Genomic DNA, 14,372 nt, shown 5'->3' with positions numbered 1-14,372 from the left:
ATGGAAAAGGTTGGTTTGCATTTTGCAAATTCCAGACGAAGAGAGTCTTGACTCATGAGACCTCTTGAGCCTTCTGAAAACTTTACTTTCCTCACCAGGTAACCAGGAGTTGACCAATGAACTGCCCTGAATCAAAAGCATAGCCATTTAAGGGTAATTCTTGTCTCCAAACATAGCCAGCGTAAATCATTTAAAATTGGTGTCACATGATCACATTTCTGTGCTCCCGCCACAGGTCAGGCTGCAGCATTAAAATCTGCTTGTAACAGAGGCAAAGAGGACTGGGGACACCTGACAGAATAGCGTTCCTGTAATCCATACGGGATAAACCAATGGACTGCACAAGAGTACCGAAACCGCTACCTGAGGCAAAAGCTTTCACATCCCGCAATGCATAAAGATGGAAGTTTGCTGATTTCACTAATGCATTTATATGTGGTGTGAAAGTAATCCCAGTGATTTGACAGACTGCAGCCTGGGATACTAGTCTTTAGAAACCAGTTAGAGAAAATTGGTTGCTTATCAGAAGGAGACACAAGAAGAAATTCTGTCTTAGATTGATTACGTTTTAGGAAATGTTCCGACATCCAGGTTTCTATCTCAGCTAGTCAGTCTCCAATATGAGACACATCTTTCTCTGACACAATATTATTGAGTTTTGTCGGTGTACTGATGCATGTCTATATCGAATTTTGCAACTAAGTAGCCCAGAGGTTCCATATAGAGGTTACATAGCACAGATGCACGAACTGTGCCATTGGGAACTCCACAAGGGGTGCTGAAAGGTTCAGAGTAATTTGGTTTAATAACACAAACTATTGTCTGGCATTCATAAAGGATGTGAACCATTGCAGCACAAGGCCTCTGATTCCCACCCACTGCTCTAAAGTGTCAAGTAGAATGTCAATAGTATCAAATGCAGTGGACAGGTTAATAGGCCATGCAGACAAGAGCAATAAATTCCCAGGATCTTGTACACATCATCCAGAATGTGTACTGCATCCTGAACAAAGGCCCGATTGTAGTGGGCCAATGAGGTTCTGCTTGGAGATCCAGTTGCCTAATCAGATACTATTTTCTCAATAAATATGCCTAAAAACAGAAGAGAGGAATCAGGTTGATAATTAGCCATCTCTTCAATATCCAGATTAACAAGAGTCCCATGTCAGAGAAACCAGGAAGCAGCCTGACCCAAAAGATAGATGAACTAGATGTTTATTGTATGGGGGAAAGATTGAGAAATATTCTATCATGGCTAGATTCAAAAGTAGAATTAACTAAATAAGTACAATTCTATTATGTCAAAGTTTAAAAGCAGCGGGTTACAATTCTAGTGTGGCTGAATTCAAACGCAGTGTTAACTAAGTACAATTCTGTGCTTGGGCCTTTAACTTGGTCTTCAGGGCTCATAACTCCTGGTATGCCCTTTGGGCTAGGTTTATAAAGATTAATTAAGTTAAGGGCACTCATTCTAAGGACACTCATTCCAAGGTGGGCGGTAAGGGATACCGGGCACCGGTAAGGAGACCGGTGCCGGTAATCCCTTACCACCCTACTACAAGGTCCCTTAGTGGGTCCCACCATTAACGGCTGGTCTGACCAGCCATTGTGTGGATGGGACCCGTTAAGGGACCAGGGCGCAAATAACAGGCTTGCAAGTCGCTAGCCCGTTATTAGCGCCCTGCCCATTCCCATTGAGCCCTATGGGGGCTCAAATGGGAATGAGGAATGGCATTTTCAATGGGGGCTTACCGGTCCCGCCAAAGGTCGGACTACACCGGTAAGTCCCCATTGAACCATACCGGTGCCAGACCCATTATTGGTGGCAGTCATGGCGCAAATTGCGCCATGACTACCACCAACCTCGGAATGAGGGCCAAGGTTTCATACAAATTGACTCATTTTGTTTTTGATGATTTCTCGCCTCTCAGATTCTTCAGTTGTATTTGTTGGGGATGTGCAAGTTGTGGATGCCACTTAAGACCCATATAACATCTGAAACCTGTTCTTCTTTTCCACTCTCACATCCAGTGTTCCTTGTCGCAGAGGGTTTTTCGCTGCTCTTTAATAGCTTTCTTCCACAAATCATTGGTACATCTACCGCTGACCTGTTAAGATTCTCTGCTGGAGTGATCATTTTAGTTAGACATTTTCCGATGGTCCAAGTGTTCGATGGAGTTTAGTGTATTCTAAACTTAATGTATTGGTGATGATAAATTTGAGTTAACACTATGCAATGTGCATTAATTGCAGAACTTCCCTGCTGTCAAAATAACAGAGATGTTAATCAAGATAGCTGAATCTTCAGTGTCAGCAGCACCCATTTTGAGGTATCCAAAAGAAAGGTGTAAAGCATGGTCCTAAATAGCAGTATTGAAAAAATGAAAAAGAATATGGAGACACCCGTCTAAAAAAAAAAACTGCTGCTTTCACAAAACTTTGAAGATGGAATGATAAGAACACCATCAACTACTGTGTGGGTGTATCTGAGGAAATCACTGCATATGCCCAAAGGCTGTGAGGCAAGAACTGGGATTTATACTTTCAAGCCCACATAGAGCCAAGATTGGAGAGGTGACTGAAACTGCTCAATGAACAGAAAGGAGCATGTCTACAGACCTTCACTCTAGATGCTAATGCCCAGAATGGGGAGCATCAGGGTGGCTATTTGGACCTATCTGGGCTTAGGGGTCTACTGAGTCATCCAATACATGATCCTGCATGTTGTTTTGTAGTGGCTGACATTTCCCCAGGTCAGAATGCCACATTTGCACCACATGCTACAGCATTAAAAGGACTCCATGGACAATAACACTAACTGAAGAAAATAGCTCCTGATAGCTAAATGGTCCAGTAGAAAGCTTTTGCATATTTTAGAAGGGCCAATTGAGCAGAGTCCATGTAACAAGCCATAGCATCCAAGCTATGGAAAGAGATAACAAGGAAAGTGTCAATCCTACTTACTGTCTTTCTGTCACATGTAAATACCACCTGGAAACCATCTGAACTTAAGGAACTGTATGTAAACTATTATGCATTAGGAAACGTACCAGACTTGTTACCATAATCAAGGGAACATCAAATAAGGCAGCTAGTCATTCACTGGTAAACCCATCTGTAGCATCCAGAGCCCAATGTCAAATGGCAACAAACACCATCCACAACAAGTTATAACAAAGTAATGCTAAGGAGAGCTCTATATCACACAAAAACAAACACGATACAAAACGAAACTATTTTCCCCCAAAGATGTTCACTTCTATCAATTTATGGAAAGCCTTGTTTAAAATCCTAGATGAACTAAAATGTCCCTTGGCTTTACTTAACGATACCTCTGCTTCAAACGGTTTATGCAACACACTAAGTAATTGTTTGCAAGATCAAATTGAGAATATACACACTTCGATTATTGCAATTACCCTCATACCACAGTAAAACTCATTTAGTGTATGCAGGACTGCACAACGTATTTATTTATGGTACTTATAGAGTGCAGCCAAAGGCCCGAATCTACGTGCTGAGAAGCAGATAACTGGTGAGCCAGCAACCAAAGGAAACTAGCTAGAACAGATGTGTTTTCAAAGTCCTTTGCAACCGGGCATGATCAGTGATCCTACGCAACATCGGAGGAGTGTGTTCCACAATGTGGGGGCCAAAAGTGAGAAAGAATGAACACCAAAACACACTACTCACGCAGATACTCTGAGCCTATGTGGTGCATAGCATGGTGAGTAATGCAGAGTCTTAAATTTAATACAGGAGGTCACTGGAAGCATTTTAAGCAGATGTAGCATGGCCTGTGAGGATGTGAAATGATGGGCATGAAGCACAAGCTGCACTGCAGAATTTTGCAGAGTTTGCAGTCACTGAGTCTGGAAGGCATGTTGACCAATATATATATATCACTGCAGTAGTCCAGCAACTCCATAATGGATGATGGGACCACCAGAAGTCGGCAGTTGGAAGGAGGAATCTTCCTGAGGGGTTTAAGTTTGGCAAAGCAGCATTACATACTGCCATGATGTGTGTGTAAAACCGGCAGGGTGCCGCCAGACTTGCACATTTTTCCGGTGCCTGGCTTGCCGGCAATAGCAAGGGATTCTAACCCCGCCGGTCCGGGAAGTCGGGTGCCAGAAAAATTATATTCCCCATTCCAATGGGAATGGGGAACACAGAGGCACTGGCACCTTAAATAACATTGCTGTTGCCTCTGTTACAGTCTGCTTACTGCCGGGCACAGCGACTCTGGCAGTCAGACTCGTAGTGTGCCGTTATGGTAACAACGGAGCTGGTAGGACCAGCACACTTGTAATGAGGCCCAATAGCTTCTTCCTCAATTCAACCTTTTGCTAACCAGCAGACAGGCTGCAGACCAGGCATGAGTACTGAGACAGTGATATAGGCATTTTGGATGACATCAGAAAGATCAGAAAGATGGGTGACACTAATTGCGTTGGTGTCCTGTGATGAAATGTCTTCTGCTCTGCAGGAGTTTAGGGATGAGTATTGAGTAAAGCACCTCACATGTCTCTAAACCAACAGTGATCCCAATCATAAAGTTAAAACAGACACCGTTAGGAGATATATCTAATTTGCCTTTTGTCATGATGTGGGCTGAGGGAAGGCTATACTTTAGAGAGGAGTGTTAATGTGAATCAGTAGGAACCCAAACAGCAAAATGGAACAGTTCATATTCATTGAAGGTTCGATAATATATAAATAGTTTCATTAAACACACCATCTTCAAGAAACATAAATCGAAAATGTGTAAATAATTCACCCCTTTTGCAAGTACAGAGAATAGGCAAGACAAGAGAGGATGCACGATTATGGCCAAGAATACAGGCAATTCAATGAGCAAAGTGTTATTTTAAAAAATGTCTTTGGGGAAAAGCTGTGCAATTAACCTAACCAGCCTCTGGGTTCTAAAATGGACTACGGGCCAATATGGTCCTCTTGTACCTTCTTGGCAGTTACGACTATGGTGAACTAGGCTTCTTGGTGCTGTTTGTGTGGTTTGAAGTATTTGAGTGCAGTGGTTGCATTGTTGTAGATGGGTATTGTTGAGCTTTTGTCGAACAGGAACTTGTTGCGGTTTGAAGGCAGAACTTGAGGAAGAACAGATCATGTGGAAACCATAATCAGATCAACCTCAAAGACGCTGGTGACTGAATACACTGCACAGTTTTGCTCAGGGGGTTTGATGCAGCATCCAATGGTCGGTTTTGATGATCCACCAGCATCGATTCGACTGGTGATGAAGATCAGAAGTACAGTGCTGGCAGGATGAGAGGCGGTTTGAAGGGGGTAGTTGCAACAAAGAGCTTGTAGTTCGGAGTGAGGCAGCTAGGTGCTCAGCTAGTGTGGTGCAATGGCAAACAGGTTTGAACATGTAGATCAGTGGTAAGAAGAGCGGGTGGGTGTCAAAGACAGCCCCAGATGTTCCTGATTGTTTGAGTCAGTTAACAGTCTTGAAACAAGCTTTGTGGAGGTTTGACAGCAGGAAATGCAGGAATGCTGGCTGTCTGCCCTCCAAGGGATATTGTAGTCCAAATGCAAGGAGGCTATTGCACACTTCCATACGTCCTTCACCATAATGAGGGTCTGTGCAGCAGTGTGACCGGCAGAGATTCAGCTCTTTTTCCAGTAGAAGGTTTATCCAGAATGTGCCCTGGGGATGGGTAGGGAAAATAACCCTACTCTGCCTTGAACTCTCAGTCTTCTCCTCTGTGGTGGAGGGATTTGGAAAGTCAGCTCTCCCAACAACGGTCCAATGAAATTCTTCTTTAGGTGTTTGTTACAACGCAAATCCGAGAAGGAGTGGGAGATCCTTTTTTAAAAGGCAAAACTCAAAGGTTAATGGAGTAAATTTAGCCTGGCATCACACCCAAAGTGCTTTGTGCTTCATGAAATGGGGGGTCGGGGGAAAGCTAGAAGCAGAGAGAAACAAGATGTGGACCCTTGATCTAGCTGTAAGCTCCCTCTCTCTGCACTAACTACATCCCCTTCCCTTCTCAATAGAATAGAATCAATGGTCTTTTTGGTATGTGGCACACTGGTGTGAGCCTACTCCTTTTGTGAATGGTTGCGCCCTTTGTTTCCTGTTCACAGGATAGCGTCCTGAAGAGTGGCTGACTCTTGGGAAGGGTGTTACCTGCCCTCAAAAAGGAACAACAAGAGGTAATACTCAGGGCTAGATTCTTGTTAACAGCAGCTATAACATGTAGAATACACATAACCTTTCCACAACTGAGCTGGCTCATAGTTAGGGCTGACACATGTTATATCAATTGGATGTGCAGCCTCTGTGCTGTAGTGACTTTGGTTACCATTGCACCTGTCAAGATGGAGATTGTACCCTGATCCTGCACTTTGTCACTGGAGAGCAGGGGTTGCAGATCAGGATACTGATTCAGTTGGGTAGAGGGATTTAGTATGCTTTTGAAGTGGTGTTTTTTATTTTGTGGTGAGGTTAGACTGGTCAGCAGACCACCCTCTTTGGGAGAGAATTGTCTGCATTAGGTTATGTCTAAATAAAAATGTGAAAAACAAAACTACTACACCCTTGCCAGATTACAGTTATTCAAATGCCCTCATATTTTTGAACGTTCATCATAATTTGGTACAGTCAACCATGCAATACTCTTGCTCCATCTTTGTCAATTCAGATTCAATGGCATGGTTTTGAAATTAATATTTAACAGACGGAAACAAACGTATTGGGCCTCATTATGAGTGACCCCGTCTGATAATAAAGATGCTGGTAACAAGTTACCAGCACCTTTACCGGACCGGGTCAGTACAAGCTTGCCCGTAGGGGCACTGTATTATCAGTTTGCCTGACCTAACAGGCGTTCAGGCCCCAACCAGCATGTTTGTCACGGAAGCACTGGAACCATTAATAACAGTGCCAGTGCTTCAGGGTTCCCACTCCTTGGAGTCCTATGGAACTCCATGGGAATGGGAATTTAGCGTACTGCTGTCTCTGGTGATATCCCGGTAGCACCGGCATGTCAGGTGGTTGTAACAGTAATACAAGGTTGGCGGCTTAACTGTGGCATTCCACAGGGATTGATTTTTACTCCTTGCTTATGAAATGTATATCTATATCCCCTATCTGGATCCCTGCATCAGTTTTGGCCATCTTTAGTGCATACACTTAAGATGAACAGATCCTGCTGTGTCTACAGTGGGATGCCACTAAGATCAAATAATCTTATGCTTCATGTGTGTCTGCGGTATCCTCCGTGATATACAATGTTAAACTTAAAAGATGAACAATAAAGAGACTGAAATTATGATTTATGGAGGTAGCTTAAGCAAACTGCTGTAAGAGGTTTTATCTTGGGGCTACTACATAGTTTGGCTGTATTTTAGTATAATGGTATATTGGCACTATCTTGCTATGGTGGTAAAGTAGTGACGAGCAAACTCATAACACTGCCCCATATGATAAAATAAACCTTTCCCCTTTTATGACTATGATATACCTCGGGCTGACCGTAAGGCTGTACCCCAGACTTAGCACATTTAAAAGAGAACACTGTTTGTCAAGAATCACATATAGATCATGCCAAGGACTTATCTACGACGGTGGCATATGCCCTTGAAGAGCCCCATTCAGCCCTGCCATGCATGGCTGAATACATTCATACAACACACCAAAAATAACCTCCTGTGCTAACTGATAAGAACCGCATTCAGTCCATGCTACTCATGTTCTAACTTCACGTACAATGAGTTGTGGGACTTCTGCGCTTCGTCTGGAACAATCTCTTTCTTCCGCAATTCATCTGTGCTGAAGTGTTACAACCCCTGCACTGCCCGTTCGAGCCCATGGAATCAGCCTTGCGATCCCAGCATCTTCAATACCTGGAAAGACACCTCACTCCAAACTCTCTTCTGCAGACTGCAGCGCCAGAAGTGAAAAAGAGCCTCCTCCTTCTCTCAGTACCCCTATTTATTTAATTTGCCTGTCAATCACCACAAAATGTCCTTCCTTCCTGACGTATCTGCACACCTCCTATGCTCCTGATCCGACTGGCCAACCACCCATGAGAGCATGTATAAACTTATTTCATGCACATTGAAGAGATTTCAGAATGCACAAAAGACAGTTCATTTTTTTTTTCTACCGTGCATATTTCTCTTCCATGGAAAAACACTAAAACAGAATGTCCATCCGTGTTCATTGACATTGCATTGCAATGTTAATCAGGAGGACTAATTAGTTACTGGGGTGTTGTTAATAGGAACGTTAGTTGGTTATATGGGTTATTCCTTTTAATGCAACTTTACACAGATGGGAATGCTCATAATTTATATAATGCACTTTGAGTCCACTGACTTTTTCTGCATTCTGCTTTGTCATGGAATGCCTAATTCACTGGTATAATAACCCAATGTAGCATTTCACCTGCCTCATATAATTTGCCATCTCTTTTCTGCATTCTAAAAGGCTGACCTGTATCCCTAATCTGCTGCTCCCACTTGCACTCATTTGCTTTTAAAATGACTATCCTCTGCTTCCATTGAAAACACTGTCATCTGCATTTGCACCCATTTGACTGGCTGTTTTTAAAATGATAATAAATCAATGTCATATATCCCCACACTGTTCACTGTGTGGCCTGCTGTAAGGCCTTGGGATGCTACCCAACGCAAGAAGGACAATTTTGAAACTCAGAGATAATCATGGAAAGCCAATTTACAATAATTCTTCACATTCAAAATATTACCCTGTCCAGTTTCATACAAATCATCTTTTTGATCCATTCTTGTAAGGTGACACTAAACAATTATTTCGTCAGCGCTATGGTAATACTGGCAATCACTTTGACTGGATCTACCACAGTATTCAATAAAGAAGCTTTAGAGGGTATAGAAAACTGCTGCTTGAATCTTCCACAAATGGCCACACGATCAAGAACAAGTTAGCTATAATACCCACAATCCATTGGTGGCTTCATACATGTAACATCAATATTACATATACAATACATTCCTTTCTACAGCTTGAATATATATCACTCCTTTTACAATCTTCAAGCATGCAGGTTCCATGCTTTTCAACATCTGTCCTTTTTGTGAAGTCTGCATTGTCCGTGTCTATCATATGCATCTCATAACATTCCATATTGTGCACACATGGTTTTGCTTCCTTGTTCTCATAAATTCTTACTGTTTCCTCTTTATTGGCTTTAAGGTGAATTATGCTCTTGCACTTTCTTACATCTCCTCTGTCACACCTCCCAACCAGTGCCTGGTATGATATGAAATGTGAAATGATATGGCATTTATAACGCGTTTCTACACAAGTGTTTCTAGGTGTGACAAGACAAGGAGGGGGAAACAAAGGGAGGCCAAAACAACGATCTTCCTAGGCCTTGTATAATGCAGATCGTGCAAGTGTAAGTTTAAGTGTAAGTTCCTTCATGATTTATTTTGATCATTCCCTTACCTAGGTGCCAGGGATGAAATCTGCCTCTTCTATGTCTACCGCTGGCATTTTACGGACAGGAATTGTTTAGTGTGTTTTGCAACTATTATTATAATTGACCAAGAACAGTAATGTATAGTTTCTGAATTATGTGGAACTTGTCAAACTGTGTATCACATTCATTGATATAGAACATGTTTACCTGTTCTAATACCTGTTCTAATATTTGTTTTTATTTAATGTGTCTTGTTAAATTGTTCAGAAAAAAAAGTTACACTAATTGAGCATATATGACAGGATAGTCTTATTTCTTCATTCATTCACAGGAACAGCTTTTAGACGATGTAACGTCAATGGAACCTGGGACCACTCGCAGAGCTTAAACAGGACATTTGCAAATTATTCTGATTGTCTCCGCTTCCTGCAACCAGAAAACAACATTGGAAAAGTAAAAATCAGTTATGGTTGTTCTTTTATTTTTTAATTATTCATGCATGTTAATTGGACTAATAGAAAGAATGCTGAAGAAAATGACTTGAATGCTAACCCATGTCGTTTCATTTTTTGATTAAATATGTATTAGCATATCGCATGCAAATCGTCTCTTGCAAAATATTACTTGAAAAAAATCACTACATAAAACTATCTAAATTCAGAAAAACGCATCCACATGTTAACCGCCATCTTCATTACCGTGCGGTCACCATAATAATGCTGATTTTCAAGAAAAACTTGGCATGTAAGTTTATGGAAGCCAACATATCTCCAACAGTGCAAGCAAGGTTTCACATATAATATGCAACCAAAAAAAAGAGTCAAACTGATGAGAACAAAACAACTGTTAAGAATGTATTTTTTCTTAAATGTTTTATTATTTTAAGAAATTGAAGTATCAACTTATCTCTACGTCATGCCATCATGCAGCATATCAGAGGGATACATGAACATCTCTGGGTTCAAATGAGGAGAGCTGGCGGGAGGAGGCTGGCAGGAGGAGAGCCCAATACAAGTGATTTGGTAGAGAGGAGGATTTGCACCAGAACACTTTTACAGTAAGATTGGAACCAACAGTCAATATAAAAGACACATTTTCAGACCTTCACAGACTAGGCAACGCTAGCTCTGAAGAGATTTGGTAGGGCTGGACAATTTATAAGGACTAAACCTTGCATCTATAACGTGTTTCCTCCATAAATGGTGTTCTTCTGTGGACAGTGGGACACCTGGTTTGGGGAAGATTGCTTATGGGTGCCAACATTATCTTCCATCTCCCAATGGTGTAGCTCTCTCCACTGGCTACCGTTCAGGTAAATAATTGCTTTTCAGCTAGGTTGGCTTTTAAATGTATTCATTGAGTAGCCACTTCATATCTAATCAATAGGATACTACCCTACAGTCCTTCTCGCTGCTTTAAATTGACTAACCCACACCTACTAGTTGCTCCATGTTCTTGCTGCATGTCCAATGGCAACTGGTGTTTCTCGTTTGCCAGATGTCGCCTCTGGGACTCCCTCCTATTGACTCTCAGATCTATTGATTGCTGAACTCTTTTCTGTAAAAAAACTGAAAACATACCTGTTTTCCTAACCTGTCTGTCCTTCAAAGCCCTTTTACCTTATAGCACCTGCTCCCTGTTGCAGTTTAATCTGATCTGTGTACTGCTAGCATGATACAAATACATCAAGCAAAAAAAAATTACTTTTCAAATGACAAGTGTAGATGATTTGAGCAATTCAACATAATGGTTCACTTCTGAGATAGGTTCCCGGCAGTGAGGTCAAAAATGGTTCTACCCAAACGTATAGCAGTAAATTCAGTGGGTGTCGCCCACATGTAGCAGCTTTCTCCATGCACTGCATTTCTTGCTTTTGTATTCGACTTGCCAATAGCTACATTGGAGAGCCAATTGTAAAGCATTCCTGGACAAGTAACATCAGCGTCTACTACGGATCCAGTGACTTGTATGTGTATGGGTTTGCATGCCATCATTAAATATATCTTTCACCATCTAATTAAAAAAACGAATATTTAAGTCTATTTAATTCTGTTCTGTGGGGTTGTACAAGTACAGTAGAGGGAAAAAAAAACCCATCAATGAGGAGGAACCAAGATGGCACCATTGTAAGATACAAATTGGAGGAGCTCTGCACATGACCTGCACATGTCACAGTGGGAACTCACAAAGGGGTCCCTGTGGCTACTGAGCCCTTTGGGAATAACACGCGAGAGCCCAGGAGAAAGAAGGATACAAGCCCAATGTGCTGTGTTTCTTTGCATTAGGCACCCACAGATGGGCCACACTGTGCCCAATAATTCTGACCTGTTGGGCCTGTGCTGAGGGTTGTGTTTGGAGAATTAAAGGGATAATTAAAGTTGCTTGTATGTTAGCTCTACAACCCCCAATGCCCACATCTTCTGTCTTTATTAGGGATTGGGGCTAGTGGTGAAGTTTGGACTGTGGTAGGGACTAATGTCAAGTGATGTATTCATATGTTGGGATTCCTATGCGACAACAGTCTGGACATATCTGCAGTGTCTTTTGTGAGTTTAGCAAAGGGGCAATATTTTGGGTGCGGGTATTATGTGTGGACATATTGTAAAGAGGAGCACAAAGAGCAACATCGATGATTGGTAGTGTTATTTTATTTACAACATCAAGTCATACAAAGCTTTACAAACAAAAAAGATTAATGGCAATGTAGATCCACAATTATATAAAACCATTAATAAAATCATTAAACAATGCAGTGAATAAAATTACACTACAAACCACGAAGAAAGAAAATATCTATTAATTATCTGCACAGTTGAGATATCCTTCATCATCTTTTCAAGGCAATTTTTAGAAAGATAAATAATGTTTGCAATGTTATTGAGTATGTTAAACAAACCATTTTCGTTCCATGTCCTTATAGCCCAACGGGTTTGAGAATGCAGGAGCGGGATGGGCCCTTTTTCCTCTTAAGGTTATACCATGGACAGAAAAGAGGAAGTGGTGCTTAGTTTTGGGATAACCCTTAACACAATGGCACAAACCCTGATCTCATAATGCTCTGATGTCCACTAGAACCTAGTACTATTTAGTGGTAATTGGATTAGACATAATCGGGTATAAAGTAGTTTGTCAACATTAATATCACCGTGTTCCAATAATAAGCTGGAGGACCACGATCCAGAAGTCATTCATATGAGCACATGAGATTCAAATTGTAGTAATGAACATGGATTACAAATAACACTAGCAACAACAGCTTAGCCTATGTTTTAAATACTGTGGGCCATGATTAGATAAGGGTTTGTGGTGGGGAATGAGGTTCACTAAAGAATAACTTTATTTTGCAAAGCTATTCTTAATACCAGGAAGGGTAATTGAATGCTGGATGGAGCGGTTAGCTATTGGCATCTGTTGGGTATTTTGTGGAGATTTGGGGCCTGACGGTATTTTATTACCGCCGAAAAATAACTTAGCAACAATCACTCCTTGTATTCAGATTGGGCCATGTGCAACAATAATACAGTGGACATGCATTATTTCAGCACCCAGACATTCATATTTGGTATGCGTGGTTGGTATGCGTGGTTGGTGGTATTTTGGTGAGCATAATTCCCTTGTTTTATTTGTGGCCCCAATGTCCAGAATCCCTATCTTTGCTTAGATTTTTCGTGTAATCACTAGAGAGACCTCAGACCTACATTTCAGGAATACCACATTTTCAGTGTTAGTGTTAGTGTGCCACCATGGGCGATCTCACTGACTTATTTACGACAGAGAGCTATATGTGGTAATTTTGTGGTAATTTCCACTACCTTATATACGGTAGGGAACTATGTCCAGAGAGTCCCTCTTCCCGTTGGCTCATGTACCTCCAACGAGCTATGCTACAAACAATCACTCTCAACTGTCCATACTGAATATGATCATGCACACATCTGTCTTAAAATGACAATTGCACTGTTTAAAAATCTCCCCTCATCATCAGCACTGTATTGGTAAATATAAAACACACCACCCGTCTGCTTTCAAATATTTTTCTGTATTATAAAAGTTGCATTTAAACACGATCTCACTCTTTACAGAAAGAAATAAAATAGCACAGTAACAGCATTGGCTGTGATACACTGAAAAGAGAGTGGCGGAGAAAAGAACTCGATTTGCAACATTAACATGTGATTAAGGCACAGGAATCTCCTTTCCTACACTGACTGAATATTCTCGTACACACTCAGCTCCCACACTTATGTAATTACCTTATCTGTTCAGCCCGAGTTTTCTTCAGCTGTTCTCTTTCTGAATGTGGCTCCCTTGAAGATTAACCCCAGTGAAACGAGCGCCTTTCGTTTTCAAACCGGGGTCATTGCCTGGAACTCTCAGCTTTTTCAGCAGAAATGCTCCAACCAGGAAAAAACAGGTCCTTCTCCCAGCTCTCCAAATCTCCACTGTCCTCCCTCTCTCCTCAAACTCCCCCCAGCAAAACCCTAATCACTGCCTCTAGCATGATACTTGCTATGACGCTGCTCCAATCAGAATCAATCATGCCATCTCCTCCCTCTCTACACAATGGCTCATTTTTATAGTAATACTTTGTAACCAACTGATTTCCTGTTCTTTCGAGCCCTTTTGCTTCCTGTAGTTATGTGGACAGAGCAGCAGAGAAAATAAAAAAGAAATGAATGTGCGTTTAAAAGTTCACTTTCAGAGTAGGCCTATTTCTGCAGTGGAGACACATTTTTATTAGTGGGTTATGTTAAATTCAATTTTTATTAGTCAGGTTATTTATGAGTAATGTTAGTTATTAATTTTCAAATGTGTCTCTTGCACCATAGGCATTTCAGGTGAAAAATAGTGTGTATTTTTGAATGTGCACGTGTGCTTTTAACTGTAAAAATAGATTTGCATCTTATATGTTAAAATCGTTTTTGACTGAATAGCCTG

General features: G+C 41.3%; 1 protein-coding gene across 3 annotated transcripts in view; it reads left to right on the top strand.

Moving 5' to 3' along the window:
- PTH2R (parathyroid hormone 2 receptor) overlaps nt 1-14,372 on the top strand; it is a 1,139,291-nt gene that overhangs the window by 502,861 nt on the left and 622,058 nt on the right. For all 3 annotated transcript variants that reach the window (XM_069615615.1, XM_069615613.1, XM_069615614.1), the window contains exon 4: nt 9,766-9,887. In XM_069615615.1, the coding sequence (XP_069471716.1) occupies nt 9,766-9,887 (122 nt within the window). The remainder of the gene's footprint in view (nt 1-9,765; nt 9,888-14,372) is intronic.

This window comes from Ambystoma mexicanum, chromosome 9 (genome assembly GCF_040938575.1).
Source record: "Ambystoma mexicanum isolate Mex_15411 chromosome 9, UKY_AmexF1_1, whole genome shotgun sequence".
Classification (NCBI taxonomy): domain Eukaryota; kingdom Metazoa; phylum Chordata; class Amphibia; order Caudata; family Ambystomatidae; genus Ambystoma; species Ambystoma mexicanum.
This window is presented reverse-complemented; position numbering and strand designations above follow the sequence as displayed.